This window comes from Cotesia glomerata, linkage group LG8 (assembly GCF_020080835.1).
Source record: "Cotesia glomerata isolate CgM1 linkage group LG8, MPM_Cglom_v2.3, whole genome shotgun sequence".
Classification (NCBI taxonomy): domain Eukaryota; kingdom Metazoa; phylum Arthropoda; class Insecta; order Hymenoptera; family Braconidae; genus Cotesia; species Cotesia glomerata.
In genome coordinates, this window is record NC_058165.1 from 11,972,133 (window position 1) to 11,997,761 (window position 25,629).

General features: G+C 35.3%; 1 protein-coding gene across 1 annotated transcript in view; it reads left to right on the plus strand.

Annotated features, from left to right (window-relative positions):
* Positions 1 to 24,828, plus strand: part of LOC123270797 (endochitinase) — a 166,135-nt gene extending 141,307 nt beyond the window's left edge. Inside the window, exons 5-9 of the mRNA XM_044736949.1 lie at positions 23,299 to 23,422; positions 23,492 to 23,689; positions 23,746 to 24,036; positions 24,098 to 24,322; positions 24,395 to 24,828. Coding sequence (XP_044592884.1) covers positions 23,299 to 23,422; positions 23,492 to 23,689; positions 23,746 to 24,036; positions 24,098 to 24,322; positions 24,395 to 24,517 — 961 coding nt within the window. The 3' untranslated portion in view covers positions 24,518 to 24,828. The remainder of the gene's footprint in view (positions 1 to 23,298; positions 23,423 to 23,491; positions 23,690 to 23,745; positions 24,037 to 24,097; positions 24,323 to 24,394) is intronic.
* Positions 24,829 to 25,629: the final 801 nt, after the last annotated feature.

Here is a 25,629-nt window from a genome sequence, read left to right on the forward strand (position 1 = left end):
CAATAAATTTCAATTATTCCAACAAAATTAATTCTCTTGTTTTAAGAAATACGTATCTTGATCCAAGAAAATTTATTCGAGTCAAGAAAATCTTATTGTTTTGAGAAAATTCAGTCTCTTGCTCCAAAAAATTTAGTTCTTAATAGAAGTAAATTTTCTTGTCTTGAGAAAATTTCTCTCTTGCTCCAAAAAATTAAATATCGCGATAGAACTAAATTTTCATTAATATTTTTATTGATTGACATGTCAAATGGGAAGATCAAATGATGGCACGCTAAAATAATATAAGATGGGTATTAAATATTCAAAAGAAAAATTGTCTCAAGGTGAGAAAATTTTTTTATCAGCTGAAGTACGTAGCGCTGTTTCCCAAAAGTATCTTCCTTAAAGTATGATGATTTGAATTAAGAAGAAGTGACTTCCACCAAAAATAGAATTTCAAGAAAAATTTTTACTTCGGCCAACACAACTTCGGTTTTCCTTTAGGCACCCGAAAATTTTCTAGTCAAAAATTTTTTTAGCCAAGAAAAAAGTTTTTAAATGCATATAATTATTTTTTTTTTAATTTAACATTTTTAACAATTTGTGAAATTAAAGTTTTCCTGAAATCACATTATTTTATGATAATTTTCATCTGTTGAGTTTGTTTTGTATTTAATTTAAGCTAGATACATTTATGTAGCAATAAATGTTGCCCTTAACGATAAGCGCTGAGATGAGTGGTTCAGCTTTAAACATTTTTCGCCGATCGGATTACTAGTTGTGCAGAAAACGCTTGTTGATAGCAACGGTAATTTAATATTACACAAATATTTTATTTTGTCGCTGGCACACTCTATCTCACACTTTTGAGGACTCAATTTCAAATATTTGAGGTCCGATTCCGTGTTCCGCATTCAGTCTAGTATACCAAGTCATATCTGAAATTGTGTACGATCTGAATATATTTCTGTGATAGTATTACGGATCCTAAAATTTACCGCTTCGGTACTCTCGTAGTCTTGTACTCACTGTGACTCGCTCAATTTTCGTTACTCGTTCAGCGTTGCATATTTTTGCAAAATAAATTCATAGAAATTTGTCATATTTTCATCCATTCACACATAATATTCACGAGGTTGGATTCGAGCCTGGAAGGTGATAATACCCCAAGTATTGGGTGTTGAATAAAAAATCTACCACGATACAATGTAGATTTATAAAATTATCTATATTGTGACGTTATTTTATTGACCGGGGTCTATTTAAAATGAACGTCACTAGCGCAAACAAATTTTTGCAATTATAAGTTGATATTTCAAGGCCAAATATGATATAAAATATTTTTGAGAATTAAAAGAGTACAGTTTAGTCTACTGTCCCCACTACGAAACTTTTCTGGAAGTAATTGCCAAACTCAATTTTTTTTTGTTTTAATGTAAAAAAATTCAAGGAATCCAATGGTGCAATTTGCACGCAAATTTGAGTTGCCGATTTTTTTTTATTTATAAAAAACTGTTGCAAAAAATATTTCAGCTGACTTTAATCAATTTGTACGAAATACTTTTTCCGTGGAGTTGTTTAAACGTTACTAATAAAAAAGTTCAATGTTTTCTGAATCTATTGGTCACAAATTTTCCATAAAAACATTCATTGTTAATAACAAAATAATACAATTAAAAAAAAAAATACTTGCTTAACAGGTGAGCTTGTTACCGACACAGTCTGCGCAGCTCTTGAGTGGGGAAAGTTGCGCGCGCCGCTGGGTCCATTACATTACGAATATTTGTAGCTGCTGTATTATTTATACGACTTAGTGTTATATTTTAATTATTGTAAAAATAAACGAATATGGAATCGACAAGCCCATTGAATTCTACTGCCCCTGAAAATGTTAATACGACATATATAATATACATTTTTTTTATTTATTATTTAGATAATAATTTTTGAAAAACACAATTATTTTAATGAATTAAAAAAAAAATTTATTGATAATGTTATTTGTCATACGCCGTGATAATTCAAACGGACCCAGCGGCACGCGCAACTTTCCCCACTCAAGAGCTGCGCAGACTGTGTCGGTAACAAGCTCACCTGTTAGGCAAGTATTTTTTTTTTTAATTGTATTATTTTGTTATTAACAATGAATGTTTTTATGGAAAATTTGTGACCAATAGATTCAGAAAACATTGAACTTTTTTATTATTAACGTTTAAACAACTCCACGAAAAAAGTATTTCCGTACAAATTGATTTAAGTCAGCTGAAACATTTTTTGCAACAGTTTTTTATAAATAAAAAAAAATCGGCAACTCAAATTTGCGTGCAAATTGCACCATTGGATTCCTTGAATTTTTTTACATTAAAACAAAAAAAAATTGAGTTTGGCAATTACTTCCAGAAAAGTTTCGTAGTGGGGACAGTAGACTAAGTTATGTGAGTTAAGTGAGTGTTGATGCCGAGTAACTAAGTGCTACAGTTTTAGAGTTAAGTTAGACAACTGAAAGTTATAGTTGAGATTTTGACATTTTTGAGAGTAGAGTCAGTTTAGAGTCAAGTTTTGGAAAAATATTAAGGTTGAGTCATTTAAGGGTTTTACCGAGTTATTTTTGAGTTATTTAGTTATTAAGTTTTGAGGCTGCAGAGTACGTGAGTAAGTCAGCGTTACCGTGGAGCGGGACTATAAGTCACCCGGTTTCGTCTGATGATAGAAGCCAGTCTAACCCTATGAGACTTCCATGTGGAATGCCTAGGATTGGCTGGGATGCCAGCGCTCTGCTGTAGAGAAACATGACAAAAGCAAATGGGATCAGTTTAAGTTATGTTTACGTTTTACGTTAAGTTTTAGTTAATGTTGTTTTGGTTTTTGGTTTAAGTTACGTTTTGGTTTCGATCCCAGCCAAAGTCAGTTCCTGGAGAGCATCCACGAGAGAAATATCCGTACTCAGAGCTATAGTTATTTAATTAAGAATTAGAATATTTGAATAATTTATTGAATTTAGAAGTTTTAATTCGCGAGTGAGTTATGGTTAAATATAGTTGAGTTTGGGACTTCATAGAGTTCAGTTGCAACAGTTGAATCAGAGAGTTGCCTCTGATCACTACAAGTGATCGGACGTGCATACCGTTTCAGATACAGGTTAAGATTTAAGTCCTTACGTTTTATTTTGAGCTATAGATATGAATACAGAATTGATAAAAATTGTATAAAATAATGTAAAAAGTTACTCAGCATCGGCATTGTTTATATCAGGTATGAGAATCTTTTATTTATTGTAATTTGAGCGGTAATAATTGAGTTTTGGTCTTGAGATATTAGATAGCCTGTTCTATAATAAATTGGTATTGTAAATAATTTAGAGTTCCGTTGACAGATTTAGTTGAGATTATTATTTGAGTCAGTAATATTTATTTATTTGTTTTATTTTATAAAAGTAAGGTTCTGTAACTTGAATATAGCGTTGATTATTGTTAGCTGTACCGTTCCAGTAATTTTATAGTAATTTAGGATCAAGTTTGTCAGTTGAGTTTACAGTTTATTGAATAAATATGGATTTTATTTTAAGCACTAATTTTTAGTGTTGCGAATAAAATTATTACAGTCATGGGTCCTCTCTACACGAATCACGCCCTCTTTCCACAAACTAGCTCACTGAGCGACCCCGAGGCATCCCGTCGTCTTTCCTCTATTTTTGTTAAGTTTCTTTGTTACCAGTTAAGTTGACGTTTTGGCGAGTTTCGATAATTTATCGCGAATAAAAACTATCTAGTTCCGGCTAAGTTCAAGTTTAGTTTGTTTAATGATTCCTAGTGAATAAAAATTATCTAATTCCGTTTAAGTTTGAGTTTAAGTTTAGCTCCCGTACACAAATAAATTGATCAATTACACAGCTGTATAAAAAAAAAGTTTTTTTCTGTTGCCCTGGATATCATCGCAAATTTTCACGTTTTCAAGTACCCAGATTACAAATATATTCATGAAAGTTCTCAATGTGCTCGTATATGTATGATTTTTACATATCTTAGATTTTGAACAATTATCGGCTTGTTAAAAATAAAATTTAATTTTCCAGTCATGATTAGGCATCTGCGCAACTTTTTCGCGCATACAAACATCACGTGATCCCCACTCTCAGACCCCTTGCTCTACAAGACAGCTGAGATCTCAGTTATTTGACAATATTGAAGTACTTACTTAAGTTATTGTTTTTAACCCGTTTTTCAAAAATCGAGTTTTCATCAGTTCTTGACCTTTTGAGGTCCTAGGAAAGTTCCCTGACTATTTCCGCGATGGTGTCTGTATTTGGGTGGGCCGAAAATTCGCTTTTTTTCAATTTTCATTATTAATACAAATAATATTTTTCTTTGGACAAAAAAAAATTTTTTCGGAAAACAAAAAAAATTTTAGGTCGATATCTTACCTCGCCAAATCCCGCTAAAGTTAGAAAATGTTTAAAATTTTTTTTTCCAACTTATTTTGATCGGAAATTTAATTTTCTACAAAAACGGTCTTATAATAACATGACATAGAGTTGATAGTTACTGAGATAATTGCAATTTTGCTCTAAAAAATAAAATTTTTCAAGATATTACCACTTTTTCAGGGTAAAAAATGAATTTTTTCATGAAAAATTCATAGGGAATTCAATTTTCTACAAAACAGACCTGATAAAAATTTATTTAAAGTTAATAGTTACGAAGATAATAGCGATTTTATGGAAAAAAACGACATTGTTTACTGTATTTTAACTTTTTAAGGGGAAAATCTTATTGTGTTGTTAAAAATACTTACGATAATAGAGTGTTATGCCGACTAATATTTAAAAATTATTTGTTTAAAATATTAGCACGCCATAGGTAACAAAATAAGATTTATAGGTAAATAATTTTATAATCATTCAATTTGCAGGGATGCTCAATTATGTTTATTTCTAGATTTTAAAATTTATTTTTTGAAACTAAGCATTGTATTGCTTTTTACAATCAAAACGTTTTCAAACGTTTCAGAAAGTTTTCAAACGCCCCCGCACATTCTGGTTCAACATCATCACTTGCTAATATTTATCTTAATTCATCCTTGCATGTACTGTTAAAAATAGGACGAGATATTATTCTATATTGATTCCAGTTGATCAATTCGGTGTAATCATCTGCATGAAGCTGGAGGTCTGGTGTTTGAAAATGACGAACGGCATGTTCTCCCTGTTCGTTTGGTAACTTTCTAATTTCTCTTGTTTCAATAATTTTCTCTAAAGCGAATTTACGCACCTCTTTTCTATCATCTGCTAAAATTGAAAGAAGTAAATTTTCTGGGTGTGCAAAATAAGCGTTTCGCTTGAGACAATCAGTAACAATTTTCTGTTCTTTCGCAGGCATGTATCTAGATCTCCTCAGAATTTCAAAGAAATTTTTTGAGCCTAGACTAATCGTGTTCCTTGATTTAATTAAAAACCACACCGGCACATAAAATGTTAGTATAAACGTCACTAATTTTATCAATTTATTACTGGGTTTTTCAGTAAAAATGTAGAGTCGCAATATTCTATTGGCAGTTATTAACCATCTAGCGTGGCGTAGTGAAACAGGGTTACAATGCTCCAAATCATCAGAAGACTTACCCGATTTAATTGCTACTGATATTAATAATAAATATTTTTGGTCTTTACTCAGATCAGTGACTGGAATTGATGGTAAGTCACATCCAATACTTTTATAGTTAACTATTGGTAGTTTTTCACATTTCAGAAATTCTTCTCTAATAGATTTTTTGTATGAATTAGGACCGGATGTTGTACCATCGAAAAATTGAAACAAATGCCTTAAGGGCAACTCATTTAAATGCAATAAACAAATTACCCACTGAAGTGGACGATAAAATTTTTCTTCAAGGCGTCGAATTATTCCACCTTTACATCCGACTTTAACAGCGGTTCCATCATAGCCATTCATATTAATATTTCCAATAGATTCTGGATGTTGTTTTAATAAAAGTTCATAAATCTTGTCAGCAATGTCATTAGATTGTCTCGAAATTGGAGTAACATGTCCAACGTAATTTAATTTTGGTTCACTGATAAGAGATATATGTTCTTCTTTCACCGCTTGCCAAAAATATTAGGAACCTTTTTTCACTTGAATGAGAGTATTATCTTTTCTTCCGTCAAAATAAATACCTTAAAATTCAGTTTCTTCTTCTGCAATTTTCTTTGAAAATGTTTGAATTTTTCTTTTCTCTCGTACAATCTTATTTTCATCGGTATCTAGAAATGATATTCGCGCGCAAGCACGCGCCTGCAAGTAATGCTTTAGTAATAACTCAGAGACCCGTAATCAAATCTTTTGTGCATTCACTTGTTTGATATTTACTAAAATAATGGATACTCCGAAAAATTATTCCCAAAAATAATCCTCTCAATAAAAATATATGAAAGTATTGAAGTTAGTTATAAGTCGAAATTCGCAAAAACCGGGCCACAATTTATCATTGGTTAAAATTAAGGCGCACGCGTAGCGCACTGTTTAAATTTCTAGTGAGTATTTAAATAGGATTATCATTTTCGTAAACGTCTAGTAACACGAATCCTATGTACACTCATTATACCACTATCAGGAATGTTACGTGCAGATAAAATAATAGAAAACACGTCTATACATATTTCATATATTAGAGCATCACTTATTATAAGTTCAGTAACATTGGGGATAATGTAACTTCTCAAAGCTCGATCAAGGTGTGAAAAGATTTCCCATTAAATATACACGTAAAACTCGAGCTGTTTCCTTAAATTTTCACAGCTCAGCAGCATTTCATAGCATTATTTCAATCAAAGATGGGTTATTTTACTTAGTTAATTGAATGTTCCACAAAACTACCCACCATGGCGTAATCGTAACTCACACTGGCGAGGGAGTATGGACCACCAAATCCAATTTTTTCATAAAATTTACGTTTTTCTGTCCTTTTCTCGTCACTGAGAAGAGCTACGAAAAACATTTGGATAACTAACTTGTAGTAAATTTGATTTTCTACAAAAAAGATCCCGAGCACTAAATTGCTAACATCAATATTTCAGGAGATATTAACATCTTAAATTTTTGTATAGTTTTAAATTTTTATCTACGACCACTTCCAAACAAAACTGTTGTTCTTTCATTATCTATTATGACGTCTTTAACAAATTACTTCTTTTGAAAAATTAGGAGAATTACAGAAAATACGGGGTATTTTATTTGTCAAATTGATCACTTTTGAACTCGATCCTTTTTGATTTGGCTGAAAAATTTTTGTCCTTTCCTACACTACCAAAAACTGTTTTTAGGATTTTTAAAAATTTTTTACCCAACCCAACAATGAATGAATTGAGTAAAATTGATCTTCCGGAAACGTATCATATAGTAAATTTTTGTTTTTAAATGTATTTTCCAAAAATACTAAAAAATTTTCAAAGGTCAACTTTCAGCGAAGCTGTAGACTTAAAAAAATTTAATAAAATCGTTCCATCAATAATCTGATATTTTTTAATATGAAAAAGCATGCGAATGAACCTATTGACTTATTTCTTTTCTTTTAGTCTTTGTTTCTCATTACCCTTTACGAAAAAGCAATATGGCAAAATTTGACGAACCGTTCTTTTTATTTCTTTTTCTTACTTTTTATAATTGTCCGGTGAACAAGGCCCAGTAGCGATTAACTCGCTCCTGGGGGACTCCCAAATTCAAGAGACGCACCTGTCCACCGCAGTTCCCGCAAAATCGAACCGCCAATAGAAAATCAGCCTCTCGATCACGCCATGAATCGACCGCTTTATTGGCTGATCGCTCCCGCTAGACATGCGCAATAGCCTTCTTCCCCAAGTCAACGAGGAAGAAGACGAACTATTATTATTATCTTTCGCTTCCACGCTTTCGCTGCATCAAGTCGCCATTAATTCCGCTTTACTTTCGCTTATTGTTAATTAACCGCATTTCGCTATTTTTATAATTTAAATTGCTTAAATTAACCGCTAATAATTCGCTTCAGTTTGTTACAGATAAATTGTGTTATTTGTGCATCTATTTCACCGCTTTTACAGTGCCGGCAGAGTGTTCACCCACGAGTCAACCGGCATCGCTTGTGCTACCCACGCTGTAAATTATAAATCCGCTTTTATCTTAACAATCCGCTATTAAACATATTAAATATTGAGTGTATTTAATGTAAATAAATTACTAGTGTTAATTTTGATAATAATTTACGTGTTCTAATTGAGATATTCAGACCTAAACCTGATCCCCGCTTTTCTGCTCTTTCAGTAATTATTCATTGGTCCCTCTAGCCGGATCAGGCTGGCTCTATCTCAATTAATTTAATTAATCATACCGCTAAAAATTGTGCTGTGTTAAGTGAAGTGTAATACCGCTAGGAAAGGTCGAGTGTCAGGGGCATCGCGGAACACATCGGGTGCTGCTCCTGGTAGTCATTCGTACACCGGTACGCTGAACTTTCCGCTTTAATTGACTGAAAACTCGATCTCGGTCCTATATCAAACACCGCAATGCAGTTTGAAACAGCTATTGCTATGCAAAAGCAGTACCTGGATGCTTTGTACGCCATGGTGGATCGCTTAACGAATGAGGAGCTTAACTCGCTGACAATCACCGCTATTGAGTCAGTGGCAACACAAAGCTCCAAGATTTGGCTTGACATCACTAATTTGAACTCGCTGATCTTTGAGACGTACCCGGAAGTACTTGAACACGAGTACCACATCGGGAATCATTATACTAATGCTCACGCCACCTATGCAATCTTGGAGACCCGCATAGCCACCCGCAAAGACGTCATTCAGCAGGAGATTGATGCCAGAGATGCCGCACAAACACAACAAAACCTGGCTATGCACAGCACTGCTTTCATGGGAGGCTCATCGGGTACTGGACTCCCAAAAATTAAGCTCCAGAGCTTCTCTAAAGACTTTAAGCGCTGGGGATCATTTAGTCAGCTCTTCTCTGATATTGTTATTGACAATGCACTTCTGAAAAATAGCCAGAGGATGCATTATTTGAAGACATTCACCAAAGATGAAGCACACCAGCTTATTGGTAACATGTCATCCACTGATGAGTCATTTGAGCCCACTTGGAATCTTTTGAAAAGCCGCTATTCCAATCCTCGCCGCGTTGTATCATCACATCTTGAAGACCTGTTGGTTAGTGAGTCTGTTCCCGCTAGATCAGCCGCTAAATTGGATTCCTCGTTACTATCCAACCAAAAGGCTTTGGATTCCATCAAGGCCCAAGGAGTTCCAGTAGATCACTGGGACCTGATAATCATACACCTGACGCTACGCCGCTTGCCACCTGCCGTTAGAGAAGATTGGGAGACCAACCTGGGTCTTACTGACAAAATGCCGACTTACGTTCAGCTCCACGAGTTTCTCAAGTCCAAAGTCAGGGCTTGGGAGAACTTGGAACCCGCTTCGGAACCCAAGAAGCAACCTGAAGGTTATAAAACCGGAGGCTCACGCAGTAATAAACCTCAGAAGACAAAATCCTCTTACACCGCTATTCAATACAAAGGAAAGCCCAGGAGAAATTGCCTGCTGTGCCCTGAGGAACATTACATGTTGTTCTGTCCAATCTTTAAGGCCGCTACTTTGGAGGAACGAATCGACATTGTCGAAAAATACCGCTTGTATTACAATTGCTTGGGCCCACATCGCGTCGCTGATTGTAAGACCGCTCAAGGATGCAGGAAGTGCAGTCAACGTCATCATACTTCCATCCATCAAGATGCACCGCCTAAATCTGCAGACACTTGCAGACACCACACAAGATCCGCTTTCCGCTCAAGTATTGCTAGCTACCGCTTTAGTCCAGGTCCGCCCACATCATGGTAATCCAATCACCGCCAGAATGTTGATTGATCAAGGTTCAGAGCTCTCATTTATGAGACAGTCGCTCTTCAAGAAGCTTGGACAATCGCTACAGCGTGACATGGTCATGCTCAAGGGCATTGGCAATGTCTCCGCAGGAAACTCACTAGTTGTGAGCACAATTGAGCTTCGTTCGCTGTGTACGACCGGATCAATGCATGTCACCATGCATATTCTACCGACACTGACGGTAGATCTTCCATCGTTCGTGATCGCTGATCCGAAATGGCCGCATCGTGAGAATCCTAAGCTCGCTGACCCGCAGTATCTACAGCTACGCCCTGTAGATATTATTCTAGGTGCATCACCAGCCGCACAGATTATGAACGCAGAGATTCAACGAGGACCTCGCAATGCTCCTATTGCACAATCCACCACGCTTGGTTGGATTGTCTATGGAGCTGTCACCGCTAAACACGCTTCAACATCACACGCAGTACTACATGCGTCAGTAGATACAGAATTACAAGACGCTATCGCTAAGTTTTGGGAACAGGAAGAGGTTCTATCAGGTAAATTACTAGTGTTAATTTTGATAATAATTCGCTTTAGATTGTTACAGATCATCAGGTAATTCACCGCTCAACACCGCTGAGGAAGACGAATGTGAAGTTCACTTTCGTCCAACGCATTATCGACAGCCTGATGGACGCTACGTAGTGAGATTACCGCTTAAAGTCCTTGAGAGTCAACTTGGCGACTCTATCAACGCAGCTATGGGGTCACTCCGCAGATTAATAACTCGCTTGTCGCGAGAAAGAGAATATTCTGACATGTATCGTGCATTCATCGCAGAATACATTCAACTAGGACACATGGTACGAGTACCAGTCAACGAATTGCCCGCAAACGCTTACTTCTTGCCTCACCATGGGGTATTGAAGCTTGATAGTGCCACTACGAAGCTCCGCACAGTGTTAAATGGTTCCTGTGCAACATCTACAGGAATTTCATTGAACGACATTCTCCATGCAGGACCCAAAACGCAAATTCACATTTTTGATGTGATGTTGAGAATCCGCTGCAGCAGGATTCTATTCGCTACTGACATCACCAAGATGTTCAGACAGATTGAGGTCGACTCGCTTGATTGGCCGCTTCAGTGCATTCTCTGGATAGATGAGAATGACTTAATAGACGCTTACTGTCTCAAGACAGTTACATACGGAACCGCTAGTGCACCTTTTGACGCAGCACGTGTGCTTATCCAACTAGTAAAGGATAAAGGACACCGCTTTCCGCTAGCTGTTGCTCCAATGTTGAAAACACGCTACGTAGATGACATCTACGGTGGAACAGACAACGAAGAAGACGCTATCAAGGCTGCAGTACAAACAAAAGCTCTGTGTGCAGCAGGCTGCTTCCCGCTTTCCAAATGGGCTAGCAATAGCCCACGGTTACTCGCTGAAGTCGCTCCAGAAAAGCAGCTGGATACACCGCTTAAAGAAATCAGTGATGCACCAGTAAAAGTCCTAGGCATTTACTGGAATTCACGCACTGACGCTCTCCAGTTCAAGTACACGCTACCGCCAGAGACGCCCAAGACAAAAAGAGCTATTTTGTCTGAAATCGCTAAGCTGTATGATCCGCTAGGACTTCTCGCACCAATAGTCGTCAGAGCCAAGATCTTTATGCAAAATCTGTAGCTAGATAGAGTGTCATGGGATGAACAATTGTCACCATCACTCATTCACAAATGGACTGGATACCGCGAGGATCTTCGAAACATCGAATCCATCCGCATTCCACGCTGGAATAATATAGCACCTGGAGCAACTATGGAATTGCACGGGTTCTGAGACGCTTCGCAAAACGCTATGGCTGCCGCTGTTTATTTGAGAGTCACTGACGCTGATGGGAACACAAAGGTCTCACTTTTGTGTTTAAAAACGCAAGTAGCACCGCTGAAGACCATGACAATCCCACGCTTGGAATTATCTGCCGCATGGTTGCTAACACAACTGATACTTCATGTCAAAGAAGTTCAGTCGCTTGAAAATGTCAGGATCAATCTCTGGACTGACTCCACCGTGACTCTCGCATGGATTAAAAGTCCAGCAATCCGCTGGAAGATATTCGTCCGCAATAGAGTGGGAAAGATCCAAGAAACGCTTCGAGATGTCTCCTGGAAATTTATTCCAGGAAAACAGAACCCCGCTGACTGCGCTTCAAGAGGTATACCTACGCTAAAACTGAAACAACACGCTCTCTGGTGGCATGGACCAACTTGGCTTCATGAACCAGAATCCTCTTGGCCCACTCTGGAGCCTCCAACCGACAACGCAACGCATCGAGAAGAACGCCAAGGTCTGACACTAGTAACTTGGAAAGCAGAAAATTGCCTGCTCCAACAATTACTGTCGCATTACACGCAGCTGTTTCCACTGCTACGGAAGCTTAGAATCTGGCATCGTGCCATCGACCGCTTTAAAGGAGTTCCACAATCTTCGCTGGCCTACCCGCTTACTCCATCAGACCTGGAGCGCGCTAAATTGACCTTGATAAAGTTCACTCAAGGACAATACTTCGCTAGAGAGATTCACACGCTACAAGATGGTGATGGTCTGCCTAAAAATAACAGCATCACTAAGCTGACTCCGTTCATCGACCATCAGGGGGTCCTGAGAGTCGGTGGCCGCTTGAAAAACACATTGCTGGACCCAGAAGAGAGGCATCCAGCGATTCTACCGCGACAATCACCGCTTACATCAATTTTGATTGATGATTCGCACCGCAAAACGCTTCACGGAGGTACTCAGCTTACGCTCGCTGACTTACGCAAGAGTGTCTGGATCATTGGAGGCCGTGTTCCAGTCAGATCATTTATTTTACGCTGCGTTATCTGCACGAGACACCGTGGAGAACGCGCTCAACAGTTGATGAGTCAACTACCCACCGCACGAGTACAGCCAACTCGAGCCTTCTTGCATACAGGACTCGACTACGCTGGACCTATCACGCTGAAAACGTTTCAAGGACGTGGAGCAAAAACATACAAAGGCTGGATTGCAGTCTTTGTATGCATGTTCAGTTCAGCTGTACATTTAGAGCTAGTAACTGACTACACCGCTGCCGCTTTCATCGCCGCTTATCGCCGCTTCACTAGTCGCCGAGGTATCTGCCACACGCTATATTCAGACTGTGGAACCAATTTTGTAGGAGCAGATAAAGAGCTGAAACGACTATTCGCTGCAGGATCCCGCACATTACGAGAATTATCAACCTTGATCACTCAAGATGGCACGAACTGGAAATTCAATCCGCCTGGAGTTGCACATTTTAGAGGAAAATGGGAAGCCGCTGTGAAATCTATCAAATTTCACCTTCGAAGAACAATCGGAGACTCGCTGTTGACGCTTGAGCAATATTCAACGCTACTGGCTCAAATTAAAGCCATATTGAATTCCAGACCGCTCATACCGCTGAATGAAGATCATGCTGACCTGGCTGTACTGACTCCAGGTCACTTCTTAATCGGACAGTCACTGACCGCTATCCCAGAGCCATCGCTGACAGATTTACAACCTGCTCGGCTCTCGCACTGGGAACAAGTCCAGCAAATGGTTCAACATTTCTGGAAACGCTACTACCAGGACTGCATCCACCGCTACCAGGCCATTTCAAAGTGGCATCATCGACGCAACCAGATCAAGGTGGGTTCAGTTGTACTGATCACCACTGAGGATCTCCCGCCAACTAAGTGGCCATTAGCCAAAGTAATTGCTATCCATCCAAGTGAAGATGGACAAATCCGCGTAGTAACTGTTAAGACAGTTAACACAGAGCTGGTACGTCCAATTACAAAGCTCTGTGTCCTGCCGCTAATGCATGAAGAAGATGATCTTGTCGACGCAGCCGCCAACCCGGGGGAGAATGTTCGGTGAACAAGGCCCAGTAGCGATTTACTCGCTCCTGGGGGACTCCCAAATTCAAGAGACGCACCTGTCCACCGCTAGTTCCCGCAAAAATCGAACCGCCAATAGAAAATCAGCCTCTCGATCACGCCATGAATCGACCGCTTTATTGGCTGATCGCTCCCGCTAGACATGCGCAATAGCCTTCTTCCCCAACTCAACGAGGAAGAAGACGGACTATTGTTATTATCTTTCGCTTCCACGCTTTCGCTGCATCAAGTCACCATTAGTTTTTCTTTACTTTCGCTTTTCGTTAATAAACCGCATTTCGCTTATTTAATAATTTAATTTGCTTAAATCAATTGTTAATAATTCGCTTTAGTTTGTTTCAGATAAGTTGTGTTATTTGTGCATTTTTTTCACCGCTTTTTTAGTGCCGACAAAGTGTTCAACCACGTGTCGACCAGCTTCGCTTTTGCTAACCACGCTGTAATTTATAAATCCGCTTTTATCTTAACAATCTGCTATTAAACATATTAAATATTGAGTGTATTTAATGTAAATAAATTCCTAGTGTTATTTTTGATAATAATTTACGCGTTTTAATTGAGATATCCAGTCCTAAACCTGATCGCCGCTTTTTCGCTCTTTCAGTAATTATTCAGGTAGCATAAACGGTGGAGGTTTGGACTAATAGTTTAAAGAATACGCAACGGAAGTTTTAATTCCGTTGTTTTAATTATTTATGTGGGACGTTTTCGATATACGAATTTACCACGCCTTCGTTTGAGACTGGTGTGGATTTTTATTGAGTATAGATGTACTTACTACTTGCAGGATTATTTTTTATTACCAGATCCGCGATTCCAGGGCTGCTTTTAGCGCCTTCTCCTTGAATAGGCCCTCTGTTGGTCTTTGCAGCGGATGGATTTGGATGGATTTGGGCTGCTTACTCTAAGGGCTCCTTATTTTATGAAATAAACTAACTCGAACAAAATTTCACCTTTTTTTATATTTATTTTTATAAACACTGAAACTTTTACACTTTCACAAATTTTATTAAACGTAATTTATTTATTTGAATTTTATTTATTTGAGCTAACGTCCTCCAGTCCCCCGTAGGGTAAAGTGCGCAAATTTAGCTTTGGAAATATCTTAAGTTACTTATTGACCGAATTCTCGCCTAAGTGCAGGGCAAATTAGAACTTTGATATTCCGACTCTCTAAAATCTATCTACTGGCCGAATTCTCACCTATGTGCAGGGCAAATTAGAACTTTGAGATCCCGACTCGTAGACAGTATTTAATAACTAATACGTGGCCTGCCGGTTAAACCGCGTCCAAACTTGCTCTAAGTGCAGTTCAAATTAAAGCAAAGGACTCTACAAGGCACGGGCCCGTTAGTCAAACTCGGAAGTCGAATTAACTAACAAAGACAAGAAGTGGCTGATGATCGCCTTTTTAAAAGCTCGTGCTGCTGAGTTTGCAGAAGTCCCCGCTAGTCAACCAGCAGTCGAGTAGCTTCTATTTTATTGTGGCTTTCGCACATGGAGAAGTCTTCCATCTGCGCGGATGATTTAAATTTAAAGAAAGAAAACAAAATTTGCGGGTGGACATAACAATATCAGGCCTGATATAGTCTGATCAGAAAATTTTGGGGTGGTGAAATATGAGAAATTTTCCTTGTCTAAAACTTTCATAAGGATCGCCTTCGTAGTATTATATCTATTTTCAATTAAACCAGATACCTGAAATGAAAAACGAAGCAATTATAAAACTGTGAATTTAATTAAAATTTATAAGAAAATGTCATTAAATACCGTTTTTCTGGATGGAAATCGTCCTTATATATCATATAAATTAATGCCTGAGTAATTTCATTACATTTCTGTCCGCCATCTAGAATATATACATAATTTTTAGTAATACTATAATCATTTAATAATATAGTATGAGTCAAGTCTAATTGATCAATATTTTCGCAAATTGATATGATACTGAAATTGAGAGACATCTTATAATTTTTAGAATTTTTCTAACAAAAAAATTATAGCATGAAAATTTTATTTATAAACTTAATCTTTAGAAGCTCTAAAAATTATAAATGAAATTTTTATAAATAATTCTCTATGCCTAGTTTATTTTTCAAGAAAAATTAAAAAATTGTCAACTGTCTGCTAACTTCAGTTTCATAAATTGATTACAAAATATCAATAATAATTGTGAACTATGACTTCAAATTACCTTTATAACTTAAACTTCTCTCTAAGTAACTATCAAGGGTGGATTGTTTTCTTCTTTAAGGTTCATAGTTGTGGGACTTAGTTTCTGCAGAATTCGAAGAATCGTCTGTGATATTTTGGTTCTGACTTAAACTTTTATTTCTTGACAACGTAACCTGAAAATCAAAAAATAGTTAAAAAAATCAACAAACGAAACATTAACTCATAATCTTATTGTTTTTAATCAAACGTTGGATGAATGCATTTTTTTATAGAATTTATGAGACACCTGTGAAAAAATTTTCTGATCAGACTACATCAGGCCTGATATAAACCGTCCATATCAGGCCTGATATGGAAATTGGCCATATTAGTAGACTATATATGCTTTGATATAAGTATATCAGACTATGTACCCGCCCGGGTAAAAAAAATTATATATCATTATATTACATAATTATAAATGAAAAATTGCCCTATATAATTGTGTATAATTAGGTATAATTATATATAATTATTTCCATAGGAAAAAAAAATCGGCGCGAGTGGGAATCGAACCGTGGACTTACCGCTTGAAAGACTAATTCACTACCCGTTTATCTAAGAGACTTACTTGGAGAACAACGTTTATTATAACTACAAGTAATGCAGATCGTATACATGATCGATTCGTAGTGAACAAAATTTTTTATCTAATTTATTAATTATTAACTGTCTATATTTATATATAATAATAGTATTTATATGTAGATTCATAAAATTATCTATGTATACATAAAATCGCAAAAATTAGTCTATGATATGTTGTAGAATTTATAATTTCTTTAAAATTAAAAAAATAATCGAGGTAAAATCAGAATTGAAAGCTTAAATTTTGATGGAATTATTTGTTTAGTATATGGAACTATATATTGCTGGAGGGCCTGGCTAACAATTTTTGAACATGACAAAACTAATAATTTTTGTGAAATTAAATTTTTGTTTAAGTTATTATTATTTCATCCGAAAAATACAATATATTTAAAGATTTTTAATCATTGGAGTAACAGACTCTTAGATAGAAAAAGAGAATGTTTTATGGTAATCACAAAATACCCACTGGAGTAAAAAAAATTGTATAGAATTCTGTATGATTCATGTAGAATTTTATATGAATTATACATACATCTATATAATTATAAATGAATTACATATGCTTCTATATAATTAGATATGAATCGTATATAATGATATATAGTTTTTTTTACTCGGGTATGCCTTTATATGAGTACATAAAACTACTTATGTGTTGGTAAGGGTATAAGTATATCAGACTATATGAATCCATATCAAGTTATATCAACCCTGATCAGGGATTTTTTTTTTCAAGTTTATCAAAGTATATAAAACTTTATAAGGTTATATCAGGGCATATCAGGACCTATTAAGAAATAATGTAAAATTAGATATGAGCATATCAAGCTATATCAAGTTTGATATAGACATATCAAATTTATAAGGCTTGATCAGGCCTGATATGGCCAATTTTCATATCAGGCCATATCAGGACACATCAAAATTTAAATATGGACATATCAGATCATATCAGGCCAGATATGAACATATCGAAAATTTTTATATAGCCTTATCAGCTCATATCAAGCCTGATCAGAATATTTTTTCACGGGCATACGTCAACATTAGAATCATCATTGTCTATTGATGAAGTAACTTCAGTTCTTTTCCCAGATTTTTTCGTTGTTGAAAGGGTCTGATGCTTCAACATTTGCATATAAGCATTATAATATTTTTTTTTCAATGAGTGGCTAAATTTGTAGTATTTCCGCACGTTGTATATTCTTTACCGCATAAATTACAAGAAACAAGTTAATCGTTTCCTTTTTTTGGGAAAAAATTCCACACCGCAGACATTTTCAAGCTAAACAATAACAATTAAATAATTAAAACACACAATGAACCACGCCGCGTAAAGTAACTTGCCGCCAATAAACTGTAATTGTCACTTATGTGCACTACACACACAACCTTATACACAACTGTGGTTGGCTCTCTTACACATAGAGGCAGCACTTATAATAAAGCTCACGCGCTCTAGTCTACTCTTAAGAGTATACGGTTAAACGTATACTTACTTGTATATGTAATTAATTTATTAATTTATACTTAGAACGAGTAAAATATTATGACAGTAAGTGGAATAGATACTAAAATATTATGAATATCTTGAAAAAATATCGAATTTGATACTCTAAAATAAATATCGATTATCGATATTTCAGGATAAAAAAATTGACGATATTTATTGATTATTTTTTTTAAAAATATCGATAGTTTAATATATCGATATTTTATGCCTTTCCGTTCCTAATACTCTATATCTATCTTAATCTCTTGTAGCCTACCCCTGATTAAAAATACTTATTGAAAAGTAATAAACATGATGAAATTTGAATTGTTTTCAATAATCATAATTCTTTTTTTATGTATCTATAAATATACAGTTTACATGAAGCGACCATTTAATTTTTAAATACTTTTCAATGATTATTTTCAATCAGGGACTTTTCAGAAGTTTCACTTCTACCGTGTGTGAATTGCACACATACACCCATTTTTTTTTTTTCCTTTGGCAGAACTTCGTTTTATGATAACAGAAAACTTCTGACCAAAATTCGTCCAAATCGAAAGGGGTCGATTCCAACTATTGGTCGATTTGACATGGAATGACCTATATATAACTTTATAAGGTTATATCAGGCCATATCAGGACCTATTAAGAAATAATGTAAAATTATATATGACCATATCAAGCTATATCAAGTCTGATATAGACATATCGAATTCATAAGGCTTGATCAGGCCTGATATGGCCAATTTTTATATCAGGTCATATCAGGACATATCAAAAATTAAATATAGACATATCAGATCATATCAGAACAGATATGAATAGATCAAAAATTTTTATATGGCCTTATCAGCTCATATCAAGCCCGATCAGAATATTTTTCTATGGGTAAGGAAAATAATAAAGGAAGTATGGAGAGGAGAGTATGTCCCAGAAGATTGGAGAGAAGGAACTATCACACCAATCTTTAAGAAGTGAGAAAAAAACTGTATTGAGAACTACAGAGGGATTACTCTGACCAGTACCGCACACAAAATCTATACATCTATACTGAATGAAAGAATAATCAAGTTTGTGGAAGAAAAGAATGGATGGGAGGAAACCAGGCAGGTTCTAGAAAAGAAGGGGGATGCATAGATAATGTATTTATATTGAGGCATCTGACACATAAAAGAATAAGAATTGAGGAAAAGATGTCCTCTTAGCCTGACGTTATTTAATCTGAGTGTCGCTTAAAATGATATTTTAAGAAATTTTTTTATGAATGTAGATAAAATAAGAATTCTTAAAGTAAGAATTTGTTGTTACAATAAGAAAATTTAACATCGTAATTTTGAAATATTTAAAAAAAACGATACTTCATAAATTAAATTGAAAATAATTCCGAAATTTAGAAAAATTTAATTGAACATAATTTTTGAAATTTAAAAAATTTGAAGAAAATAATATTTGAATTGTAAATTAAGAATAATTTTCATATAACCTGCACTGAAAATGCGAGTTTCAATGCCTGAATGAGGGTAAACCCATGTATCTACGTGATCTGTTCATGGAAGATACTGATGTCAGACGGTCTGAGAGACTTTCAGCTAAAAAACATACTTGCTTCAAACTACCAAATTATTCAACTAATTACTCAAAGAAATCATTTCTGGTTTTAGTCATAAAGATTTGGAAAGAGCTACTAAGTGAAATTGTAAATTCAAGCAGCTTGGAAATGTTCAAAAACAAAGTCTGACTATTTGAAACTTATTGAAGATTATTAATTTATTATATCATATTTTCATATTTTTATTTTTTCTTTTTGTTATAAAAGTGCTTAGGAATTTTTGTTAATTATAGTATCATTAATTTATTGATAAATTGTAACTACTTATTATTTAATTTTAAAATATTGTATACTTGTACCATGTACTTAAAATTTGCATTTGGCTTGTGCCTTGGCATAATAAAACATCAATCTAAAAAAAAAAAAAAAAAAAAAATTAATTTCAAAAGGTTTCTCACGGAAATTGAATTTTGGCACACCCTAATTATCATGCATAATCATGACAGGTCGTTAGAAATAACGCGTGCTTGAAATTACACGATTCATTATTACCTAACACAATCGCGCATAATCGTACACGACTCAGGTATTATCATGCATGGTTCATGCATGATCATACACAGTTCATTCATAATCATGTCTGATTCATGCTTGGTCAAGCACGATCATACATGCTAATTTTTTCCCGGGCATAGAATCCTTCGATAGAATCAATGATTTTCAAAAAATCGAAAAGTTATTAGTTTCACCGTCGTTTTCGAAAATCGAGTAAAAACAACTTCTGCATTCCTTGTTGGATCATTTTGAATGTAATTAAACAACCATGAGTACTTAAAAATTGCATCAAACGCCGCCAATTTTGTCATAATCGGTCAATTTATTCGTGAGATAATTAATTTCTAAACAATTCTGAAAAAGTGTTTTTATAACTTAACTTCAAAATCTTACTTCGACTCGCTTGGTAGATTGTAAATAATCTATTTGTGCTTAAAAAATGCTTCCAATACTGCAAGCTCTATTAAAAATAATCGATTTGATCAAAAGATACGGTAATTAAAAATTTTCAAAAAGTATGTTATAAAGAAGAACGGCTCCTCAACAAGTGATACATACAAGTGCCTTTGATTAAGAGATTATCGTCTTCGACCTTCCAATACACCTTGACAGGAAGGGTGGCTAAACACCACACTAAGTACAAAGCTGCTAATGAAACTTAACACCGTGAAGGCGTATGAGGTATATTTAGAAAATTTTTAGCGTTCGCTCGACTCATAATGCTATTGGCTTGAAACAGAAATAGTCATAACTTAGAATTAACAAACGTTGTATCAAAAATCGTTGAGCTTGAATTAAAAAAAAATCCTAGTTAGTAATCCTAAAGTAGTTTCTTTCAAGTCAGCTATTTTATTTTGTAACAGTTTTGTTAGCTGCTCAATTGGCCCCTTAATTAATTAATAAAAATAATAACAATAAAATGAAAACAAAACCCAAATTAATCAATCAGGGCGCAACCAGGGTTATTATCACAGTTCCTGGAACCGGTACAGAGCAGAGAGCTCATCTTCTAGGGTTAGAGGGAGTGGAGGAAGGTGCTGTTGGAATAATAAATGATTAAATAACAATTCGATCAATATTTATTAACAATAACAAATTTAACAACGTCGTGACTTAATATCAATAACAATATTTCAACTCACACACTTACACTGTAACAACTTAACAATAACCTTAATATTACTGATAGCCAACTAAACTGAATTTGACTAACTAACTCTTACACGACCAATAACGTGTTAATTACTCTACTAAAGATCGTTAATTAGCAACGGCAAAAAACAACAGCCCAGCGACAAAACATAGACCGAGATGTTTTCCCTGCAGCACGCTCTGCTACAGAATTAACAGCCAGCGACGAAACATAAACCAAGATAATTCTGCAGCTCATTCATACACTGCGAACAGGAGCAACAGCCAGCGACGAAACATAAACCGAGGTGATTCCGCAGCGCACATACATAACCCATACACAACCCTGACACTACTATTTAGCTTTGCTTTTTTTATAAAAATTTATAACAATTATAAATTAAAGTTCTATTGCCATGCGGTTAAGTGACTAGTAAATCTTAATTCAAGCCAAACGGATGGACATTCCATCTTCAATATTGGTCGAGAGACATATTCTCTCTTTACATACTTTCGATGGGGATCCACCAAACCTGAATACTAGTGAAGCTGAGAGCTTTTGTGGTATCTGTTCGAGTTATAAAGATGTTTTTTATTGAATGAAAGAAATTGAAGAAATTAAATGAAAGCAAAGACAAACTTTAAAAAAATAAATGGGGTTGGTTGCCAAGCCAAGAATCGAACCTGGATCTCCCTGATAACATGTCAGGAACTCTACCAGTTAAGCTACCGGGCCCCTTCCACCATCACCTTCTCTCAATCCATTCTTATACTCTCGATACTTTACTTTCCCTTAACTCTTTTTCCCCACTCAAGCTACGTACTACGATGGTAATGTAGTAGTTTTTAACTTCCCGCTAAGAAAATTACAAATTTTCAAAAATCGGGAAGTTACTGTTTTCATTCCGTTTTCCGAAAATCGAGTTTTCATCAGATCTTGACGTTTTGAGGTCCTAGGAAGCTTTCATGACTATTCCCGTGATGGTGTCTGTATGTCTGTATGTATGTATGGATGTGTGTGTGTGTATGTATGTAAACCTCTCATAACTTATGAACGGCTGAACCGATTTGATCGCGGTTGGTGTCATTCAAAAGAGCTTGACGAAACTTAGATTTTAAATACAGTTTGGACCAATTCAAACTGGTAGATTTTGAAAAATTGCAAAAAAACAAAAAAAATAATTTTTTTTAAAAGTGGTTTTTTTGGAATAACTTTCAAACGGCTCTACTGATCAATTCCAAAAACTAATCAGCTCTCAACATCGTAAAACCACGTCGATCGCCACCAGTCCGGTCAAAATCGGTTGATTTGTTCGAAATTTTTCAAATTGGCAGATTTTGAGAAATCTAAAAAAAACTACGAAAAAATTTATTTTTAAATGTGGGTTTTTTAGGATAACTTTTAAACGGATTTTCCGATGGATACCAAAAACTAATTAGCTCTTAACATAAAAAAAGTCGATCACCGCCAAGCTGGTCAAAATCGGTTGATTCGTTTGTGAGTTATCGTTGTCAAAAAAAAAATCGAAAAAAAGTGTTTTTTTCGAATTACACCGGAATTTCCGGTTTGATCAGTTATTGTTTAAAAATATGCTATAGAATTTAAAAAACTGAATCGAATACTGCCAACCGCGTGAAAATCGGTTTATTCATTCAAAACTAATTGCAGTTTGAAAATTTAAATATTAGTGTTTTATTCAACTGCTATCAGACGCTTGAGCTCGAAGAGCTCAGAAGCTTAAGACAGCTAAGGTCTTTGATCTCGAAGAGCTTAAAATAACGCAAAAATTATATTCATGAGCTTGAAGAGCTCAAAAACATCATGAGTACAATTTTAAGCGCTTAGATGTGGACTTAGCGGAAAGTTGCAAATGGCCTTTCGGATCAACCGTTTTTCTAATTTTTTTTGTATAGTGTATGAATTTATTTGTTATTAATTGATTTTTCTCTGTTATTCATTTCAGTTATTTAGATGCAATTCATGCTATGGCATACGATTTGCGAGGGAATTGGGTTGGATTTGCAGATGTCCATAGTCCATTGTATAAGCGTCGGCATGATCAATATGCTTACGAAAAGCTGAATGTTGTATGTAAAATATGCTGATCTTAGGTTGCTTGACTTAATGTATATTAATGACAAATATTAATATTGTAGAATGATGGTTTACAACTATGGGTTGACTCAGGATGTCCTCCGAACAAACTGGTCGTTGGTATTCCTTTCTATGGTCGTAGTTATACGCTGAGTGTCAGTAACAGTAACTATGATCTGGGAACTTATGTCAACAAGGAAGCAGGAGGTGGAATTGCTGGGAAATATACAGCTGCGAGAGGTTTCTTAGCTTATTACGAGGTAATCTTCTATTTAAGTACCAAGCGTCAGATGATATTTCTAATTTCTTTCCGTAGATTTGTTCTATGATTCAAGGTTCAGAAAAATGGGTAAGTAAATGGGATGATGATGGAAAAGTGCCTTATGCTTATAAAGGTACACAATGGGTAGGGTATGAAGATCCCGAAAGCGTTGAAATAAAAGTAAATTGGATCAAATCTAAAGGATATGCTGGTGCTATGGTTTGGGCTATTGATATGGATGATTTTCACGGAATTTGTGGGGAAAAAGATGCATTAATAAGAAAAATTTCTTCTATCATAAGAAACTATCAAGTTCCCAAACCCGTCATCAATACTACACCAAGAGTAAGTAATTATAATTTGTTACTATTTCAAAAAATGGAGATTAAATGAAAGTTATTACCAGCCTGAATGGGATAAACCTCCAAGTACAACCTCTGTGATTGAAGACAACACTTCTCCTGCATCTCCGGTGAGAAATAAACTAACAAGTTCAACCAATGTTAATGATAAATTAACGACCTTGCCCAATGAAATTCATAAATCAACGATTGGAAGTGCTCAGTCTGAAAAAAATAATGTACAATGTACCAGTTCTCATGATTACTTACCATCTGAAAATTGTAATTCGGTAAGAATTGTTAAGTTTCTGATATTTTGAGTTGACTTTGCTATGTACTATCATATTTCTTCTTCATTCTAGTACTATCGTTGCATTTACGGAAAACCTCTCAAGTTTCGATGTCATGATAAGTTGATTTACAACCCAAAAAAGTTAAGGTGCGAGCAATCAATGAATGTCAATCCCGTGGACTGCAGAGGTTAATAAGATGTCGGGGACAATTTTTTCATGCCTATCAAACAACTACTGCCCAGTAAACAAAAACATTCAATTTCATTAGAAATTGATATAAATGTTAATATTATCTCTAGAAAAAATCACAATTGGATGACACATAAAATATGCATAAAATTACTTTTATGTTGTAACAACTGTTTCAAGGATAAAGTTTAAACATTTTCATTAGATTATCTCGATAAAATATCCACATGCTTGTCGCTTGACAACTGAAGTAACGTAAATTAGTACCCTTTAATTCAGATCATATTTTCCATCATTTATCCTTTGGATTTTTCTTGAATTTTATTGATTTAGGGTATGCCATTAACGACTTATAACAAATATGTCTGAATATTCATCACGTTCATACAATGACCTGCTAGTATCCGACGACTTTTGAATTGATTCCAGCTATTAGATGTTTTTAAATACAAAATTAATTCTTGAAAGAAAATAATTTGTAAATTTTAGTGTAACGTAAATATTGAAATAAAGTAAAGCTTTCTACATTCACTATATGCAGACTGACAATTAATTAATGCAATACTTTTACGATTATCAGTTGACAAGGAGAATGTTATTTATAGTTCAATTCATAAACAGTCATTTACGGCGCTATAATTTGTCACAGCGATTTTTATTCTCCGTGTGCGTCCCTCCCTGCGCCTAGATTTAGCAACTAATCCACACTCGGAGTATAGATCGGATAGCTTAAATGGTAGAGTAGCCGAAATGTCTTTGGAAGGTTCTGGGTTCGAATCCCAGTCCGAGCTATCTAATAATTTTTTCTCGCATATTCTATAAACTCACAGTAAGATGATCCTCACCACATTCCTTTCTCAATCCTTTCCTACCAATATCCTGTTACGTGAATTCGGAACGCTTCACGTAATAATTACCGTAACTCCTATTCTTTCCCGCTTCACAGCATTATTTATATTCGTAAGTATAGCTAGGTTGTAACAGGGTAAAATTACCCTGCATCGATAAGTCACCAGAGATCGATAACTATTCGACTAGCACCGGTGCGCCTCGATCTTCGGGCCTAAAAAGAGAGTAGGAGGGGGTATTTTGGGGGTTGTTATATAGGTGAGCCA